Consider the following 19,828-nt stretch of genomic DNA (forward strand, 5'->3'; position numbering starts at 1 on the left):
ACACACAGCACTAAAGGCATAATGCAGATTCTCAAATGGGGAGGCTGGGCTTCATGGGGGAGACTCAAGCAAAATCTATGCAAAGAGAAAGAAGAAAAAGGCTCTTTTTGCTTAAAATTGGCAAACTGAGAGCTCAGGATTTGATATTCAATATAGAATACTGACTATTTAATGGATGATGCCTCTCAGTCTAAGTCCAAAGTGAAAATGACAAGAAATAAATAAAAGATGAACAGGCTTCCTTAGCCACAGAATTAACATAGGCTTTCAAAATGAACTACATCTTAGGGTAGTATTTTTTAAGTGACTTTTAAGGGAGGCCTAATTTTTTTCTAATCTCGTGTAAGGCAACATTGGGAAAACCTGTCAGAGTGGCTATTTCTATGTGATGTCATAACAGAAAACCCGCTTTTGGGAGCAATCCTGGGACTTTTGCTCATATGGACCATCTTAGAAAAGAGCCATTGCACAAGGTGATATTGAGCCTGTAGCAAGAGAGTGGGTAGAGCATGTAGCATTCTTCAATGCCCTAACGGCCGATTTCCTTCTTCCCATCCTTTTTCTTGGGAGTCTCTCTTCTTTTCCTGGTGGTGAAACACTTGTAAGGTCATAAAAGCTATAATCAAAACATGAAAGCAGGGTTCCATGCTTCAAGGAGAGGAAGAAAAGAACAGCAAAGGAGGGGGTCGAGTCAGCCTTTAGATAACCTCTGTAGCCTCGCTTTGTGGTGGATTTTGCAATAATGCTTTCTGTACTGAATGTTTCCAGATGGGAGAAGAGAATGCTAATCACAACATCTTGTCCAAAAACCACAAAAGTTTAAAGAGATGGTTTTGTAACCTGCCCCTTCCTGGACATACCCTTTATTCAACACCGGTGTCTGAGTGGCTGGAACAGCCTTTTTTAACCCTCTAATCTTCCCCTCAGGGCAATGCACTGTAAATATCAAGTGATCTTGGCTGCTTTTCTTAACTTTTTTTTGAAGGCCCTGCAGATCTCTTCAAAACCTACTGATTGACTATGCCTCTGACTTCGGGGTTTGAAAATTTCATGAAACTTTTATTTAACCCAAGTAAACAAACAAGACCATAGTATTTAATAACCTTTTTACTCCATTAAGTACAGCCTAGTCTTAGAAGAGCCTGGAAGTGCTTCCCCTCACAACTATAGTTTAGCTTTCCAACTTGCCGAGATCCTGTTCCTTCTCCCCAGAAGTCAACTGAGGAGTCTTCAAAATTCAACCCCCCAAATTTCTGTATGGGCCGTCTGGCTGAAGCTTCCATCCAGAAGTCCAAGCCTGTCTCTCAACGTACCCAGCAGCATATGTTTTTAGGTTTTTGTCCCCAAAAATACCCCATGATGCACTTTTGTTTAGCACTTACTCTATCACAACATCTCATAAAAACTTTCTCCACAGATGGTGCACAGAAAAGTAACTGGCTAATGTAGGTTCTTATTTTAAATGTTCAGTTTCAATTATGTGAAATTTAAGGTGCTGTTTTTAAACTTATAAAGCTCCTACTTGGGAGCCAGTTTCCTGAGCTAGTTCTCTTCCCCCCATCCCAACCCCAGCCAATTTTGAAACAGGTGCAGTCCCTTTCTTTAAATAAGGTGGGCAGACTGCCTCTCTGACTTTTGTCCCTTTCCCCCCCAGCTAGGATTTCTTAACTTTCAGAGCAGGCCGCAAAATCCTTTTTTTTTTTTTCCTCTGCAGGCATTTGGGGAGAGGGAGATAGAAAGGAGTTGGAGGCTAGGTGAAGGGATGAAGAGTCTGGTTTTATGATTACATTTGGTTTCTGCTGGTCTAGTGTTATATTGCTTTATTAATTTTATTTTGTATTTTTAAATCTGTGAAAGTCCCTGTGCAGGGGAGAAGCACTTCTGACATATGTATTCTTCTAAAGACTCAGATTTTCATTTATCTCAATTAAATTATGCTAAATATTGTCTCTCCCTGAAGTCCACAATCATTTCAGAAAAGCTTACATATTCTAAAAAGCAAAACAACTACTCTAAATAAGCAAAATTCCTCATTTTACTTTCATTTTTACAATATCACTCTGACCTCAGGCAACTTCTGCTTACATAACTAGCTAGCATTTGCTCAGCTCTAAAGTGATTGGTGTGTTATATGGTTATATTTTTCCCCACACAGATGAACTGTTCTTGAACAAGCAATTACAAACCTTCCTTGCTTACCCATTAGAAATACAGGTCTCTTTTCACATTTGTTTCCCCCCCCCCAAACATGTTTCTTATTGCTATTTCACACAAGCCACCTTTCCCTGCAACATCTGTCTCTTTTCTTTTCTAAGACTGACAATATTCCAGGGGAGTGATGGAAAATAGATTGACAGCGAAAAAATTTAGAGCAATGAGTAGCATTTATTATTTCTAACTGTATTTTCCCTTATCGCTCTGCCTCTACTGGAAATATATACCACTACCATTATAATTTTTACTTTCTAGTCTACAACTATTAGGTATAATTATCCACAATGAGGCCAGATGGAAGACAGACAATTCTGCTAAACATTGTAATTCAACACAATACTTTGGTTTATGACAAAGTGCCAGACAGTTACAGTAGCAGCTGTAGAATAAGGGGTGAGGTAAAACCGACCCAATTGTTCAGAATACATGCTCAGAGGAAGGATATAGTCACGCTCTCACCTACTGCCCTCTCATCTAGGGAGGTTAACTTGCTCCTATTGATCTTTCCCAAAAAAACAAGTTGATGGTCACTGAATGCTGAAGTGCAGTAAGTTGCACTTTTTTGGTAATGGGAATGTACACAGATGCAATATATGCTACCCCATTTGACTCTGTAAGGCACTCGTTTTGTGAAGAGGAAGCTTCAGTGTTCACCTGGAGTAACAAGTCCAGGATTCAGACAGTTGCTGGAGTGACTGAATTGGGGGAGAGGTGCTGAAAGAGAGTAGCTGAGTACATAGATCACTGATGCAAGACAGCTACTGTGAATGCCTAAAATGAGCAAGGAGATTCATTCATCCAGATATGCAAAGACATACATGTACACTGCAGTGTGAGGTTTTAAACTTTTAAAAGTCAGTGTCACACCCCTAGTCATAGATTTGTCTTCTAAAGAGTAAGCAGAACCTTGTACATAAATAACTATTTAAGTATCCTTTACTCTCCTTATTGTGAGGGTTGATTTAAAAAGAATCTGGCAGGAGAAAAGAAATTATATTTAAAAAAATATTTAAGTTAAAACCATACAGAAGTTCAAGATAGTTTACTTTTCCTCATTGAGGCTGTTTATTATTTTCATTTTGCTTGGGAAAGGAAATTAGCCCAGTCCCTATTATTCCTAATATGGTTATTTTAGAAGTTTAACTCTGAAACGTTTTTTAAAGAAATGAGAACATTTATTTTAGGATTATTATTGTTTTTTTAATGGTACCTCCTTTTTTTAGCTTTAGTCCTAAAACTGACAATATCTGCTAAAGTAAGAGGGAAAACAGACGGAATGAAGGAAACCAGTTTAAGTGAAGGGGAGGATATTTATTGTGCAAATCTGTAGTAGGAATATCAACAATATGCACTGGGTTGATCAGACATTACAGGTGTGGTTACTCTGTTCCCTTTAGATTTGTTTATTTATACAATCATTCTGTTTGCTTTGTCCACAGAATGTGGGGGAAGGGAATCTCATTACTGAAAATGAACAAAGGAGTCTAGCACACACCTGAGCACAGACAAAGAAAGATGTTACGTTACATCTGTCTAATGCTATTTCACTCCATTACTTGGAGCTAAATTAAAATTCAAAGACTGTCAACCTTCAGCCTAAGACAAAGCCAACATGTTTTATGTAAGTAACTGTAACCGTGCCTCGGTGGGTCACAACTGAACACCAAATTCAGGACAAACTTCTGAGAAATAGGGCAGATATACTCCCAAACTGGAAGTATTTTGAGAAGTTCGTCAAGAATTATTTCACATTTTCTAGTAGATTTTTGAGGTACTGAGGTCCAATACTGAATTCAGTAGAAGTTTACCTTTGGTTTCAATAGAAGCAGGATGACATAATGCTAAACTTTCAGTTTGAAGTGTTACGATAACTTGTTTACACTTTACATTTTCCTATGCCCCATTTACTGTTTCACATTGAAGAAGGTACATACACAATATGTGCTAAGAGACTGATTATATAGTTTCCAATATATACTTTCTTAGTGCCTGCAATTTTGGCAAAAGAGCTACAAAACCAGTATGTTTAATGGAAAGATAACACAGCTCTACCTACCTTATATTTAAAACCATAACATTAGCAAAAAATACTAATTCCATATGCTCAAAATATTTTGCTTCTTCACCCAGTACAAATTCCTTAAAAGTCATACTGACAGCTTTTCCCCTTTTGTTAGAGTACATGACAGCTTTTCACATATCGTAGCAGGTGCAAATAAAGCTTTTCTATTAAGTCACGAATGTCACTATTTGGGTTGAGAGATGTCGGGCAGACCTCCATCATTTTTACCAAAGGCATCTCCTGGGAAAACCACTATGCTTTATTTCCACGCTATCAACTCACTCTTATCACACATTCTTCTTCAGACAGACATATGAATAGTACTTTAGACTTGAGAACAGTAGACAGTTGAAGAAACTTAGCAAACTGTGCTCAGTCCATTGGGCTCAGTTTCATGAGTTCCAAGCAAATAAAAAAAAAACCTTCTACTCCAGAATTACATTACGTCTTCAATTATACTGGGGATCCAAGAACTGGCAGTTGCTTGCTTTTATAAAAACATCTGTTGAGGAAAAATATTCTCAGAAGGAAAACCAAAATAAAACGGCAACTAGTCTGAGATGAGTGATAGAATCTAATTACTCATAGCTTAAGTATATGCAAGCATTTTGATACTGCAAAGAATGGCAATTCACCTGACCATACTAAGGCAATATCCACTTCATATTGTATGTACATGGTGTTAGATTTTCTTTTTGTCAGAGGACCAGAGAAAGCCAAATTGCATTCTTTTTCCCTACTCAAACCCTATATTTGATCATTTCCTTAAATATGCTTTTTATTCACAGAAGCCCTCTTTAGGAAGAAAAACAATGAATAGCTGAATTCAAGATGTCTAGTTAAGAGTTCTCCTCCAGCAAGGTTGATAAAAACAACATACAAAGGCCTTCAGTACTGTAAATTTATTCAGCAGAAGATAATACAGAGTGAAATCCAACTATATAGAATTGGAAATTCACATTAAATAATTTGCTGACATGATGCAGAATGCAGAGGTTCATTCTTTTTTCCTCCTTCATATTTAAAATGCTCAAGGAAGGCATTTGTGTATGAAGAGAAAAAAAATGAAAATCCACCAATCCAGGAAGATGACAGAACTCAATGTATTATGAAAATTTTCCCACAAAAACTCAAAGGTAACAAATATGAAATTATTATACTGTTAAACTGATGCTATCTTGGCATCATGCAGTATTTTTAATTTAGAGAATTGTTCATGGAAGAAAGATTTTTAAAACAGCCTGATATTACCTCTCAAGCTTACACACAAATGTATATTAAGATTTTGCATGCGTTTCAAAAAGATTTTGTGCCCGTTTTACTAACTCAAAACTTTTGCTCCACACCAAGGACACAGAAATGTTCATATATTACCAGGCTATTACATCAGATTATGCTATGCAAAAAAAAAAAAAAAAAAAAAAATCGCATTTTGCATTTTAAAAAAACTCTTCACATACTATTTTGATACTAAAGAATTTGTACGCTGTAATTATTTCTTGTCAATACCAATACCACACTTCTGCAGTATCAAACGCTTCTGTTACTCTTGCCATCACTTATGTGCATACAACAGATTTAGAAAAAAAATCTTTATTTAGGAACATGGGAACAGAGGTTTTTTGTTTTTTTTGTTTTTTTAAAGAGAAAGGTGAGCTAAGATATTAGTTCAAATACATGATTAGGAAGTTAACTATTTAAATCAGATTCCAAAGAAAAGCTTTATTAAAAGTGGAAAGGTGACATTTCACATTTAATGAGAGCACAATTGGCAAACATTTCGAAAACCAAAAGTGTTTATAAAAATTTAGTTCTAAAAGATAAATATGCCAGATTAAAAATACATATTTTAGTAAATATTTGTGCATTTATTTTTACTGTCTGAAAACCTGCAAAAAAAGAAGCCTGAAGACCGCTGAAAAGCAATATAAAAGTGCTCATTTATCCTGGAATCTTAGTTTTCGATGAGGAGATTCAACAGTGTCTGTTTTCATTCATTCTCAAATCTACTGTAAGGATGATCAGAATCCTGAAGGAGACCTGAGAAAAGAGGACAGCATTTATTAATTATTTGTATTACCATAGTGTATAGGAGCCCTAGTCAAAGACCAGGAATTCTGCTAGGTTCTGTACAAATACAGAATTTTAAAAAATGGACCCTAGTCTTAAAGAATAAGATACAACTACTCATCTATAGTAGATTAGAAATAAACTCTTAAGTCATTTTATTTCTCAACCAAAAGTCATGAACTTTACATGAAGAGTAAAACATAAAAGCGAGAAAGATTTTTTCATGAAAAGTCATTAAGGAGAAACAGTATTTCTCACTTGTGAAGGATACTGTAGCTATTTGCCAATTCTTTACTTTATCAAAGACTAAGTGTGGAGATGGCTAAGCAGAAACAGTTTCAAACTGCTCTGCCAATAAATTCAGCTTTGCGGTAAGAGGACCATCCTTTCAAAAAGGTGGGAGGTCATCATGCTGGCTTAATTCTGTTTCACTCTTGAGCAAAAACCTGTCAAGTTCAATCAGTGATATGCAGTAGTTCTGTGACACCAGCCAATGTCCTTTAAGGACAAATACAGATCACCTGCAAACTCACTGAAACTACTGGGGACAAGAACAAAGGCATCACCTAAACCAGGTCACAGTGTGTGCTTTTATCAAAGATTTTTAATGTAACCAGAATATTGCCACAGAAAGCACTGCAAAGACATTGTATCTGTGAACATCTTCTGTAAAGCTTAGTTCAGCAATAATCATTGTTCCATACAGTGGTAATTTTCAACAAGACCTTGAGAAACTTACTAAACATCCACTAGCCAGAAGTGCATACTGAGGATAAAGGGGCCCAGAGGAGTCTAGTGGCAGACCCATGCTGTGAAGGAGCAGAAGGACTTTTGCTATCCTTCATATTGGTTTTGGCAAGTGATGCCTGGAAAACCTGGAGCACCACCTTTCCTAGCTGCTTTGTCTTGGGCAGGTGGCAGGAAAATAGGTTGATGAAGTAAAGCTCTTGATTAAATTCCCCTCTTCACAACAATCAGTACCAAGAAAGGGGAAGAGGAAAGAAGATTGTACCATTCATTCCCAACCTCTACATTGTGTCCCAGCATATGTTTATTCACTAGGTGGAGAGGGTGCGTTTCAATATCTAGGTGCCTAGCATTCACTGCTCTGTTTAATGAATACAAGCAAACAGGGGCATGGAGCGCTGGTCACAGGTACAGTTTAGGCAGAGTGCAGCAAGTAAGATATCCAACTGCCAGGCAAGACAATATTAGCCAGTTTTACTGGCTAACAGCCAATACATTTTCAAGCCCTGTCAGTAGAAAGCTTGGTATTTACAGTAGGCTGAAATGTGATGAAAACAACCATTCCTTTAGGGCTACTTGTTCCCTAACGCCCAACGTAACTCATTCATATTTGTGAGGCAACATGTGTACATGGAGAGGAGTGTTTACCTCATTTATTTTCAGGACCACAAAAATTCTCAGATATATAAATATTTACACTGTACAGATGTTTACATTGTAATAGGATTTATAGGGGTTAGTAAAATAAAATATTACAATCACTTGAATCTTTGATATGATTCAAAGCTATATATTACATTACTTGAATCACTGATAATTCAGAGCTTTATTTGCAATACACAAAACAGTCTCTTATAAATGGTAGGAATGTAGGAGATCTAGTGAATTTGATGGATGTCCCTATTTATGAATTAAAACTAAATGTTTTTAAATTCTTTGATTAAATCCTATACACAGCCAAGATCAAGCTTGTATACTTATTGTGTATAACTTATTTTATAGCCTTCTATCCTTAAACCAGTATCAGAAAATATATCGATCTTTTAGGTCTATTTTATTGTCAGACGTTTTCCATGAACAAATATGACAGATTTATCTTACTACACAATAATGTATATTCAGAAACTGGATTCAGGAGGAACAGAATTTTCATTAATTCATCATCAATTTTGGCAGATTGACAAAGAATCAGTAAAACGTACTCCCATATACGCGCACTCAAAGTAATGTGCGTGCCTTTATAAAAGGAGTGCACCAATTTTTTTTTTTATAATCAGCAATCCCTAGGGTGACCAGGTGACAAGAACAAAATATCAGGACATATGGGGGGGGCAGCCACAGGCTCATCCCCCCACCAGGGCTGGCTCTAAGTTTTTTTCCCGCCATAAGCAAAAACAAAAAACAAAACAAAAAAGCAAGCAAACCTGGAGTGCCGCCAAAGCAAAATATCGGGACAAATGGTGTCGGGACGCGGGACAAACAACTAAATATCGGGACTTCTGGTCACCCTAGTAATCCCTCTGGAAGTTTCTATACTCCAGTAAACAACTTACTTTATTATATGTAACATATGTCAATAGAATAATGTGCAATGCTATAGTATATCCTTGGCAATTCAAGCAGGGGAGTAAATATTGGATATCATCATATCCTTATGCAAAGATGAAAAAACTAAAATCAATGACATGTTGAATGTAGAGAGGTTGGGTTTTTTTTACATTCTGGATATAAATTTGTCTCGACAGTAGCTATTTAAGAAGAAATAAATTAGATGCTTTACACAATATTTAGCTATATAAAATTAAAGTAGCAATACTAGCTATGAACATTTATTTTACTACACTGGTCACTAAGTAGACTATAAATTCTCTGCACTGATTAGATTCCACATAGAATTCCAAGAACCTAACTTCTAAAGCCTTTTCTTACAGTGAATAAAGAATCAGTGACAAAATGAACTTTGGGATGAAAGGGTCTTTCTGATAAAATAAAATCCTTTGAAGCCTTCGTAAAAAAAGAATCTTATGCTAATCAAAAAGGTTCCCATCTTGACTAGTTGCCCTAACCAGCGGGAATCTAGATGTGACAATTGCTGCAACTAAAAATGAACACTGTGAAAACTTATTTTTCCCCCTGAAAGGAATTCACACATTTTCTTTATTTTATTTCTCTGTGTTAAACCTTGCCTGGCGAAGTTCTAATTAACACCTGCCTTTCATAAGATTGGTTTAAAATACCATACTTTACATGATCATTCTAAAAGCAGCACAGAATAGCTCCAGTCACCACTGCCATCAAGAATGAATAGAGGTGGTATTCTGTCTCCAAGAGTGCCAAATCCAAATTCTTCAAAGGAAGGTATGAAACTCCTATAATGCACTTCCCCTGTGCAGTGTTGTATGGTTAAGTATCCTTCTTACCCCAGCCACTGATCGTTTAGACTGTTAGTCCTCATACTTTATAGCATACGTAATTTTGTCCTACCTAGCATTACTGCAGATGCTTTTCATAGTGATATTTGTTTTAGTTTTACTAAACTATTCGGCTTAATATCCTTTAGTGCAATTTCCACAATTATTAATATTTTTAACTAGTTTTCACTTGTTTTAATTTCAAGGAGTTTCCTTTTATCCTAAAAGGGATACTACATATTAGGGTATCTAAATTTTCAGACCTAAACCTATAGGTCAGTCCAGTGTGGGTATTACAGCTCACAAGCCTGCCTGATTACAGGGAGAAATTTTAATTTCACAGCACCAAGAACAAAGGCTCCTGAAACGAGCGAAGGAATTTTCATTTACCCTATCCTCAAGGAGACTAGGAATGCATAGGGGAAATGATATGCCTTCCTTCCTTCCTTCCATGCTGCCTTCAGAGCTGAATGGCTGGAGAGCAGCAGCTTTTGGCCATGAACCAGCTTTGAAAGTAGTGCCACCAGCAGCAGCACAGAAGTGAGGGTGGCATGTCATGGGGGGGGGCATTCATCACTTTTGGGGGGCAAGGCCGGTCTTTTGGTGGGTGACTGCCCAGGACGCTGTGGTCATGGGGTGCTGTGTAACTCTCTGCACCCCTCCACACGCGCTGGGCCCGGAGCTGGGGAGGGGCAGGGCTGGGATGCCCCAGACAGGGGCTCCTACCATGTGCCGGACTTCGTCCCCTGCAAGGGCATCCCGGGGCTGGATAAGACCTACTTCCAGGACCCTCCCGAGCTGCAGGAAGCTCTGCGACTGCTGGTCAGGAGCCCAGCTCCGAAGGCAGCGTTGTCAGTAGCAGCAGCGCAGAAGTAAGGGTGGTATGGTGTTGCCATGCTTACTGCTATTGGTGCTGGCACAAAGGAAGGGTGCCGTTCCCTTCTGCAGCGCTGCCTTCAGAGCAATGGGGGTGGCAATACCACAACTCCCCGCCCCACCAGCCATTTTCGTGTCGGGACCCCACACTGTGAAACACTGATCATTTCAGATTTAAATATCTGAAACTGTAAAATTTAAGGTTTTTTAAATCCTATGACCACGAAATATGGTCTGTGAATTTGGAAGGGCCCTACTTATATGCCTTGCTTCCAACCTCCCCTTTGTTTTTATTCATCCCACCCATGCCTGCCACATCTCATACACCAACATTTTTAGTTTCTTCCTTTTCTTATCGGCGAATGCAGATTGAGATCATCACGAGAAACAGAGACCAGAAGACAGCAGTGAGTTGCTTGTATTGTCTCTTAGTGGAGAAGGAGACTTGACATATGTGATGGTGGGCAAAAAGGATCTGGGGAACCACCAATAAGAGGATGGGCAAAATTGTAGGTGTGGTGACAGGCTAGAGCCAGCTGCTACAGCTTGGATGTTGTGGTTCAAAAGTGGAAGTATCTGGAGCTGAAAGTCAGATAGTTGAATTCAGGTAGAGCTCACCCACTGTCTTGAGCTAGGCACAAGGAGCTTCTCTCCTTGTGGTGGTTTTCCTTTTGATGTAGGTGTGAAAACCCAACCTTTGGTTTGGACTTTGAAGTTCAGAGGACAAACTTGTTAGACATGTCTCCTGAAGCCCAGTATAAGGGCTGACTCAGGTCACTTCTGAGCTTGGTCATGAGGAAACAGGCTTGTAAAAACCACAAGCAGATTGCTCCATCTCCCCCATTAAACACAGGTTTTCTTCCTTAAATTTCATATTATATTTCAACTTCAAAATAGTCAACTTGCTCTCAACTCTTAAGTTACAAGCTAATAAAAATAAGTATTACAAAAATTTTAAACTAATGACTTAGAAGAGATTCAACTGTTTTGCATTCAGAACACTACAGAAGGTCAAAGTAAAATATACCCATCTAGGCCAGTATAACTATTTCTTGTGATAAACTTTTAAACATAAATGTTTTATGTAAAATCAAAGTACAGAAATAGGATTATGCACCATTAGAATGACTATCAAGTGTCTTTACAGAATTTAAGAGGAAACAAGGAGTGTGGAATCCCCAGATCATGAAGGGGAATCATCATGTGTAACTGAAGACAAAGGACATTCTTTATCATCTTGGAGAGATAGGCCTCTTCCACTACCACCAAGCAAAAATCCAGAAGTACAGACAGTAAAGCAGCATCTTACTGATGCTATATCAAATGTACAATAGCAGCAAATATGGGGGCAATTAAATCATAGTTTCTTTGTATATTACGCAAGCTGGAAAATACTCTAAATTCAATTTTAAAGGTTGTTAAACCATCAACGTATAATTTGAATAATCATACTGCATTCATATATTCAAGCAAATGAAAAATAGTGACAAATTTTGCAACAAAAACAATTCAAAATGAATATTCCCCATTACTAAAGCTCTATTGCTTCCAGTGCTCCCAAAGGACTATGGCTGAAGTGAGCGACACTTGCAATGCATTATAAATGTGTAATTACCATTTAAATGGGATAAGAAAAGCTGGTGGGTGAAAAGGGAAAAAGGCATTCCCTTAAAGCCAACCAAGGGCTGACATTTCAGGCATGATCATCTTAATTTACAGAGTCAGGTTAACAAAGCCATTGTCATTCTGCCACTCGTCTTTGCCTACTTAACAGTGAATCCCCTCTGCAATGTGTAAGAGGCAGCGTAAAATAATCTAGTGCCTCCATAATTTTCTGCAGCAATTTTTATCAGACTGTATTTACTAGACAGCTAAAAATGAAGAGAGATCAAGGAGATTCAAGGCTGTGCTGAGGGCCTGTATCATGTCTCATTTAATTATTTTTATAATCATATTCAAAGATGAGAATGAGCATTTGTACTTTATTCAGTGTACTAACTTTTGGACTAATATATTTCAGAATAAGAGTTTCATCTATTCGGAGTCATTTGATGTTGCTTGAGGATTTAAAAAAAAAAAAAGGTATAACATCTCTCCTTTCAACTATTTCCTATTCAACCACACACATCTTTATAACCCAGTTTGGTGCCTCTATTGAAAAATCTATTAATTATGAGAAATTGCATTTGGATTGATAATATAAATAAGTGTCGTCTGAAGATGCAACAGATGAAACTTACCTTGCAAATAATCCGTTTTATAAAAAAGTTAACTTTTGACGTTTCCAAGTCTAATTGTTAAACTATTATGTGGCAACTGCCCTGTAAACAAGTTGGGTGCAAACATGGGTACATCTAATAATTTTATTAGAAGTCAAGACTAATACTTGCACACTGGGGGCTGGAATGTGCTCCCACTGAAGTCAGAGACAGAACTATTGACTTCAGTGGGAGCAGGGTGACACACTGACATGCATGCGATTGAAGAATGCATCTGCAAGCGAGCTTGGTAGATTTATAGCCAGAATGCAAATGATTACAGGGCTCAATCCTGCAAGGCACTAAGCATTCTGACAAGATCCAGCAAAGCATTTAAGCAAATGCTCAACTTCAAGCACTTGAGCAGTCCCACTGACTTCAGTGCTGAGTGCTTTTTTGGATATTACAGGAAGCTCAGTACCCCACAGGACTGAACCCATCAAGTCTGCATAAATACAAGTGGGGATGGGGGGGTATATTAATCTTAAAACAAAATTCACTGACTAATTCTTTTTTTATTTACGTCCATATAACTCAATCAAACATTTTAAAACGGAACAGAAGTTCGAAGGCCAAGGTCAGTGATGTTATACACTGCTACAAAATCAAAATTTGTGAATTATATGCACACTTAAAAATTAGAGTTTCTGTAACAATTTTCCCTTCTCCTACTCTTAAGATTCACTAAGGAGCTCATGTTATTGCAAGCTTCCTTTATCCAAGAAAATCCCTTTAGTGCTCAACTAAAACACTCCTGCATATGCCAGTGGACTAGGTGCAGAATGATGAAGACAATCCCAGCTCCTGTCAATCAGTTTAACAAGAGACTGGAAATTAAAATGGTTTTGAGTGGCTGGTCAGAGCTCTAAATACAGAATCACTATCTTTTTAATTTACATGATAAAAAAAACACAGTATATCTTTTTATCATGCATATTTGAATACATGGCATCAGTAGCCCCACGAACAAACCAAATCAAAAAAGGGCCAAGATTGACAGCTCTGAATAATGAAGACCTCCAGTAAGATGCATAACACAGGCAATGGTAGTGCAAAGCTCCCTCATACTTCCCTATTCTCACTACTGTGCCACAAATCTATTTTGGAACAACTAACAGCAGGAATGAAAGTACTTCAGGCTCCAAAATCTCCATTTAATCCTTGTTTTCCTGCTGTGAATGCTAATAATGATTCTAATTATCAGCCACATGAAACTGGACTAAGGCCAGACAGTCTACTTTACTTAGGCTACTGAACGGTCGAATAGTAGTGACTTTTCATCACTATTAACCTGGACTTAAAATCCTAACGTGAAAGGGTCCGTATTCATTACCAATCTGATGGGAATATGTCTATTTAAATAGTGTGAACAGGGAAGACAAGACTTTGTTCAGATATTACAGTAAGATTAGCATACATACCATATTTCTTGCGTATCTCATCCTGTTTCATTTTTCTTTCATGTTTCCTGCAAAGATTATTAATAAATATGAAGAAAAGTTTTATATTTTAGATTGTTTCAAGACATTTGATAAGCAAGGTATAACAACTACAATTGAGTCCATTTGGACCAGTTTTTTTTTTTTTTTTTTTTTTTTTTTTTTAAGAATTCTGCAATAATTAGAACTTTTAAGAGCCATTTCTAAAGCTTACAGCTCCCAGTTCTAAAACTCAGTACAACTCCCCATTAACAAATCAAGCCATCAATTAGGATCATATTAACAAGCAAGGAAACTGAAAATACACTGCCTTAATTACATCCAGGGAACTATCTCATAAATGTCACTATGCTGCCCAGCAGGGAATATAGTTGTAAAATTCATATCTGATTGCATGCTGCAGAATGCTAATTCAATATCACAAATCTACAAGGAGAAGAAATTTTATATTAGCATTATGATTTGGTTATACATTACAAGGAGTAAATTAAAATACAGCTGTCTAAACTATACCATCAACTTTGCAAAAGGAGTAACTTTGGCAACTAATATTTTTATATACTAGTGGAAGAATGCTTTTCTAATTTGTTTGAAATAAATGCTTTGATAATAACTTTTTTAAACAAAATAAAAACATACTAGAGTACAGTAATATTTCTGTTTACTGCACTTTAGTTTATGTTAAAAAAAGGAAACAAATGTAACATTTCAAAAGTAACCACAAAAAAAGTCTTGCGATTCTGATGCTGGTGTACCATCATGCTATTGCTAATCTCCTTCAGCAAAATTCGTATGGAGGAGCAGGAAAATGCTGGTTTGTTAACTGCTAGTATACATGGGGTTGATGAAACAGTGTGCTGACAGAACTCTGATTCTTGTACTCAGTATCAAGACTGAGCTGAGCACTAGAATCTGAAATTAGTGGTATATTGACTTTAAGGCAAAGATCAGACTTTTACACAGAGGAAAGTATAGCTAAGAGACAGGGCAGGCCGGCCTGTGGCGAACAAATGAACTGGGAACCAGCTGATCAGGATTCTATTCCTGGCTCTACCTATGACTTCCTATGTGACAAGTCAAACCTCCGTCAATTTCCCCAACCGTAAGACAGAACATATCAGCTCTTCTATCCTCCACCCCTTGTGTCCCAGCAATGTTCTGAGGGTACCTGTGTTAATGTTTGTTAGGCATTAAGTGAAGACATCTTCGTGTGCAGCAGTCAAACAACAACATTAGAATGTAAAAAAAAATGGAGACATACTAAAAATATTATGTAGCACTGGTAGTCTCTAGTTAACACTGCCTAACAGCTTCAATGGTAAGACCCTGTTTTCAGCTGCCAGTAACATTACCAATCTAACCATTCAAGCTGAGATTCTGCAAGCTAGCTGTCTGTCTCTGGCTGATTTTTCTAGGGTGGAGTCTGGAAGACGACTGGGAGGAGTTTTGGTAGAAATGATTTTGCCATGTCTGAGAACAAATTTAGGGGAAAATACATTTTGCCATTCTTAAAAGATTCTTACAACTTTTTCACTAAAAAGATCAGAGCCTCCATACTTTGGAACTGAGACTAGAAATTTGGCAAAGGGGAGTTGTCCTAGCTCCAGGTATGCGCTTTTTCACAAACCACCCAAGCAGTTCACACGTGCTTAGAGGCTTGTTGCAGCTTGACAGCTAAATTCACCAAAGATTCCATCTGCACTGAGCATACTCCACTGCCATAAAGTTCCTATGTGTCAACCAGATTGCATGTGTACCATCCCCAAGAGCAACAGTGTATGGTCTCTCCCAGGACCACAGGGCTGAGCTAGACTTTTCCCTAGAATTGCTCCTCCCGGAAGCTTGGTATTGCTGAGGCGTCAAGCACCAGAACTGAAAGCAAGGAGACTGACTGATCTGACTGCTGAGGCCCCGACAGCATGGAAAAGAAGTTAAAAAAAGGAAAAAGGAAAAAGGAGGAAGACAAGGGAGATTAGAGGGATGAGGACTGAGGGCTTGTCTTCACTACTGGGAAGACTGACGCTGCTGCAATCGATGGCAGAGCACTCTCTGGTCAACTCTGGTACTCCAGCTCCCCGAAAAGAGTAAGGTAAGTTGACCGGAGGGTGCCTCCTGTCGACGCAGCGCAGTGAAGACACCACGTTAAATCCACCTAAGCTACATCGACTTCAGCTACATTCTTCACATAGCTGAAATAGTGTAACTAAGGTCAATTTACCCTGATAGTGAAGACAAGCCCTAAGACAAGCTGGAGAGGACAGGGATAGAAGGGATGAAGTTTCAGGTGGGGGACAGGATTCCATAACCCCTAGAAGATACACTGCTCCAGAACCCGGAAGTGAAACCAGGAACCTGGAGTCTCCACATTCCTCTACTGTCACCAAATATCTATAAAACCACTGGCAAAATGTTTTGTCATTCTCTAGTGAGTAGGCCACATAGATGATGAACAGCCACTTTCTGCTACCAGCTACTACCTTACTTCAAGTGGTAGAAGGCTATGTTGTGGTTCTAAAGATCTGAACCCTGGTGATGACTTATGTGAGGGATCAATATAATTCCACGTGATGTAATTTTTTCCCCAGTTTGTTTGAAGAAAAAAAAAATAGAAAAATTACATTAAAAGCCACATTAAAAAATGGTTGCCTGGGCAACCTTAATTCTTCTTTATGTTGCTCCTGGGAAAATTCTGCACCACTGCACGTGCGCAGAATTCATGTCCCCCGCAAAAAAATGGCTTTGACAGGGAAGTGAAGGGAAGCTGCAAGAGCAGTCAAGCATCACTCCCTAGCTGCGCAGGTACATTGTTTCAGGCACCCGGAGAAGCCAGCGGAGAGGTAAATCACTGCAGGGCTGGGCTGGAGGCAGGAGAGGACAGGACTTCCCCTGCAAGGAGCATCTGGGACTGTCAGACCCACCCCCACCAAACCTCACCCCATACACCCAGAACCCCCCTAGTCCTCCATACCTGAACCCCACCCCACTGAACCTCAACTGCTGCATCTAGAGCCCCTCTGCACCTAGACCACCCCCCATTAAGCTCCCTACAATCAAACCCCCACCCTGATGAGCTCCACCCCCACACCACCCTGAGCCCCCACATCTAGACCCCAACACCATGGACACCCAACTAGCTGCACCCAGACCCCTAACCCCCCAGCACCCAGACCCCTCTGCTGAGCCCCACTTTCACCTGGAACCCCTGCAGAGTCCTATTGCCTCTGCACCTGCAACCCCCTCCCACAATGAGCTTCTGTGCACCCAGATTCCCCCACACCTAGACCCCACACTGAGCTGCCTGCACCCAGATTGTGCCACACAGAATCCTCTCACCCCACAACTGGATCCCCCCCACCTTGAGCCCCTCCACACTTGGAACCTGCCTTGTTAAGCCTGCCTGCCCCACACCTGGTGTGCCTGGCGCAGGCCCCCAGGGTGTTTCTGGGGCAGTCGCAGGCCCTATGCTGCGTCAGGGTTGGGTGCAGCCTCACCACTGAGTCCGTGTCCCGGGGGTGGGGAGATTGCAGGGTGATCTCCCACTTTTGTACAGCCAGTGGCCTGTGCTCCCCACTGCCATACTGAAGCCTCTGCATTTATTTATTGAGAAAACTTGCAGAATTTTAAAATATTGTGCACAGAATTTTAAATTTCCCTCAGGAGTAATATTATGTGTATTCATTATGATATAGGCTTTAATTACCTAATCACAAACTATTTTTTTCCCACGGTACCCCTGACTCATTCAGTGCAAAGGATAGCCAGTGCCCAGGGAATGGATCAGTGTTGTATAGTGAATGACAGTGTTGTCTATTGAATCCCTACCTCATTTGCTGTGCATACTGAAAGGTGTGTAGTAAATGAAGCAAGGGACTGCAGGAAGAACAAAGGCTGATCACCTGGTTAAAACAACTAAATGCTACCCAGGAAATCTGGATTCTATCCATGTCTCTGCCAGAGTTCCTATGTGATGTTGGGCAAGTCACAAATTAAACTTTTCACCAGTGGTCACGAACTGTATGTTCTTCATTTTCTGAGTGATCACCTCTAGACACCTGTGCAGAAATGCTGAGCACTTAGCTTCAACTGAAATCCATTGGAGCTCTGCTCTGAACATATAAAGAATTATGAAATGCTGAATACTCTGGAAAATATCAGGCCCATGGCATCTCAAATTGGGCATCCAACTTACTGGACACTTGACTTTAATCTTCTATGCCTAAGATCTCCATCTGTAAAATAGGGATATCACCTTACCTCATAAGAGTGTTAGGAAGATTAATATTTGTGAAGCACTGCCATTAAAAAACCCATAAATAAATTACTATATTCAGAGCAGGGTTTTAATGGTCATGGAACTATACACTAAACGATGGAGCAAATGAAATACTGAATAGCTACCCATTCAAACATCACTATCCATTCAGCAGAAGCAGGTGTAGGCCTACAGTTAAATGTACTTTTTAACTCTAATTCAAGCATGTGTTTAGGAATCTTAACTCATAACCAATGGTTACTGTGACTGTTCATAACCAGTGTTTAAAGTTGTCTAGCTTTTAAAGTTAAGCTCACTAAAAAGGAGCTTAATTTTAAACTTTAAATTTTGAATCATCTGTTTTTAACCTGCTTAATGGTCTTTTAGCTCATTCCTTTATGAGTTCAGAACTTGCTTTTATGATACATCAATGACTTAGAATACAAAAATGCATTCTGTACCATTATGACAAAACAGTTGCCTTTGTTTTTAAACCAACATTTGAGCTGTAAATAACTAGACATGCCTCCAGAAAGATAGTAACACTGCTAGCCATCTGCTCTATTTAACAACTACTATTCCCCTCACAAACATTAAGTCTGCAATAAACACGCAATCTAAACATCTCCAAGTAGGAAACACACTTATATTCCTGGCTATTTTAGTAGCTTGTACAGCTTGTTAGCCATTGCTACACAGACTAACAGTTACAGTGTGTCCTGGCATATGTTCAGGTTGTGTTCCTGAAAAGGGCAATGGATACCAGGGAATTTTTCCCCGTAAGAAATAATGGTCCGCCCTGCCTCTTGCCGCCCCACCCACCTCCGCCCTGCCTCTTCCTGCCCAGTTCCACCCCCTCCTTTGAGCATATCCTGTCCCCACTCCTCCTCCTCCCTCCCAGTGCCTCCTGAATGCCAGGGGAAGAACCCAAAGAAAAGCCTCACAAAATGAGAAGCGATGGATATGCTTATCAGGACCCAGGGGAACTGGAACACATTCCCCTATTGATGAACAACGGATATGCGAAACGACCGATAAAGGGGAGAGGTATACTGGGGACCCCCTGTATGATGCAGCCAATAAACAATATTAACATGTAGGGTTGCCAACCCTCCTGGTTTGGCCAGGAGTCTCCCAGAATTGGGCTTGATCTCCCAGAGGCTACTGAAGTCAATCTGGGAAATTTTAGGCCACAAAAAGTCCGGTGGCGCAGTGGGGCTAAGGCAGGTTCCCTACTGCCCTGGCTCCATGCCACTCCCAGAAGCAGTGACATGTCTGGCAGTGGCTCCTAGGAGGTGGCTGAGCCAGGAGGTCTCTGTGCTCTGCTCCCTCCCCGAGTGCCGACTCCGCAGCTTCCACTGGCGGCAGTTCCCCATTCCTAGCCAAAAGGAGCTGCAGGGGTGCTGCTGGCAGGGGCAGCCTGCAGAGCCACCTGGATGCCCGTGAGCCTAGAGCTGCTGCCAGACATGCCGCCGCTTCCGAGAGCCACATGAGGTGGG

General features: G+C 39.6%; 1 protein-coding gene across 1 annotated transcript in view; it reads right to left on the bottom strand.

The window, feature by feature from the left end:
* Positions 1 to 3,504: 3,504 nt before the first annotated feature.
* PTTG1IP2 (PTTG1IP family member 2) overlaps positions 3,505 to 19,828 on the bottom strand; it is a 59,948-nt gene continuing 43,624 nt past the window's right edge. The window contains exons 6-7 of the mRNA XM_084619112.1: positions 14,060 to 14,106; positions 3,505 to 6,316 (exon numbers count right to left, since the gene is read on the bottom strand). Coding sequence (XP_084475238.1) covers positions 6,267 to 6,316; positions 14,060 to 14,106 — 97 coding nt within the window. The 3' untranslated portion in view covers positions 3,505 to 6,266. The remainder of the gene's footprint in view (positions 6,317 to 14,059; positions 14,107 to 19,828) is intronic.

The sequence above is a fragment of the Lepidochelys olivacea genome (genome assembly GCF_965140295.1).
Source record: "Lepidochelys olivacea isolate rLepOli2 genome assembly, chromosome: 2".
NCBI lineage: Eukaryota > Metazoa > Chordata > Testudines > Cheloniidae > Lepidochelys > Lepidochelys olivacea.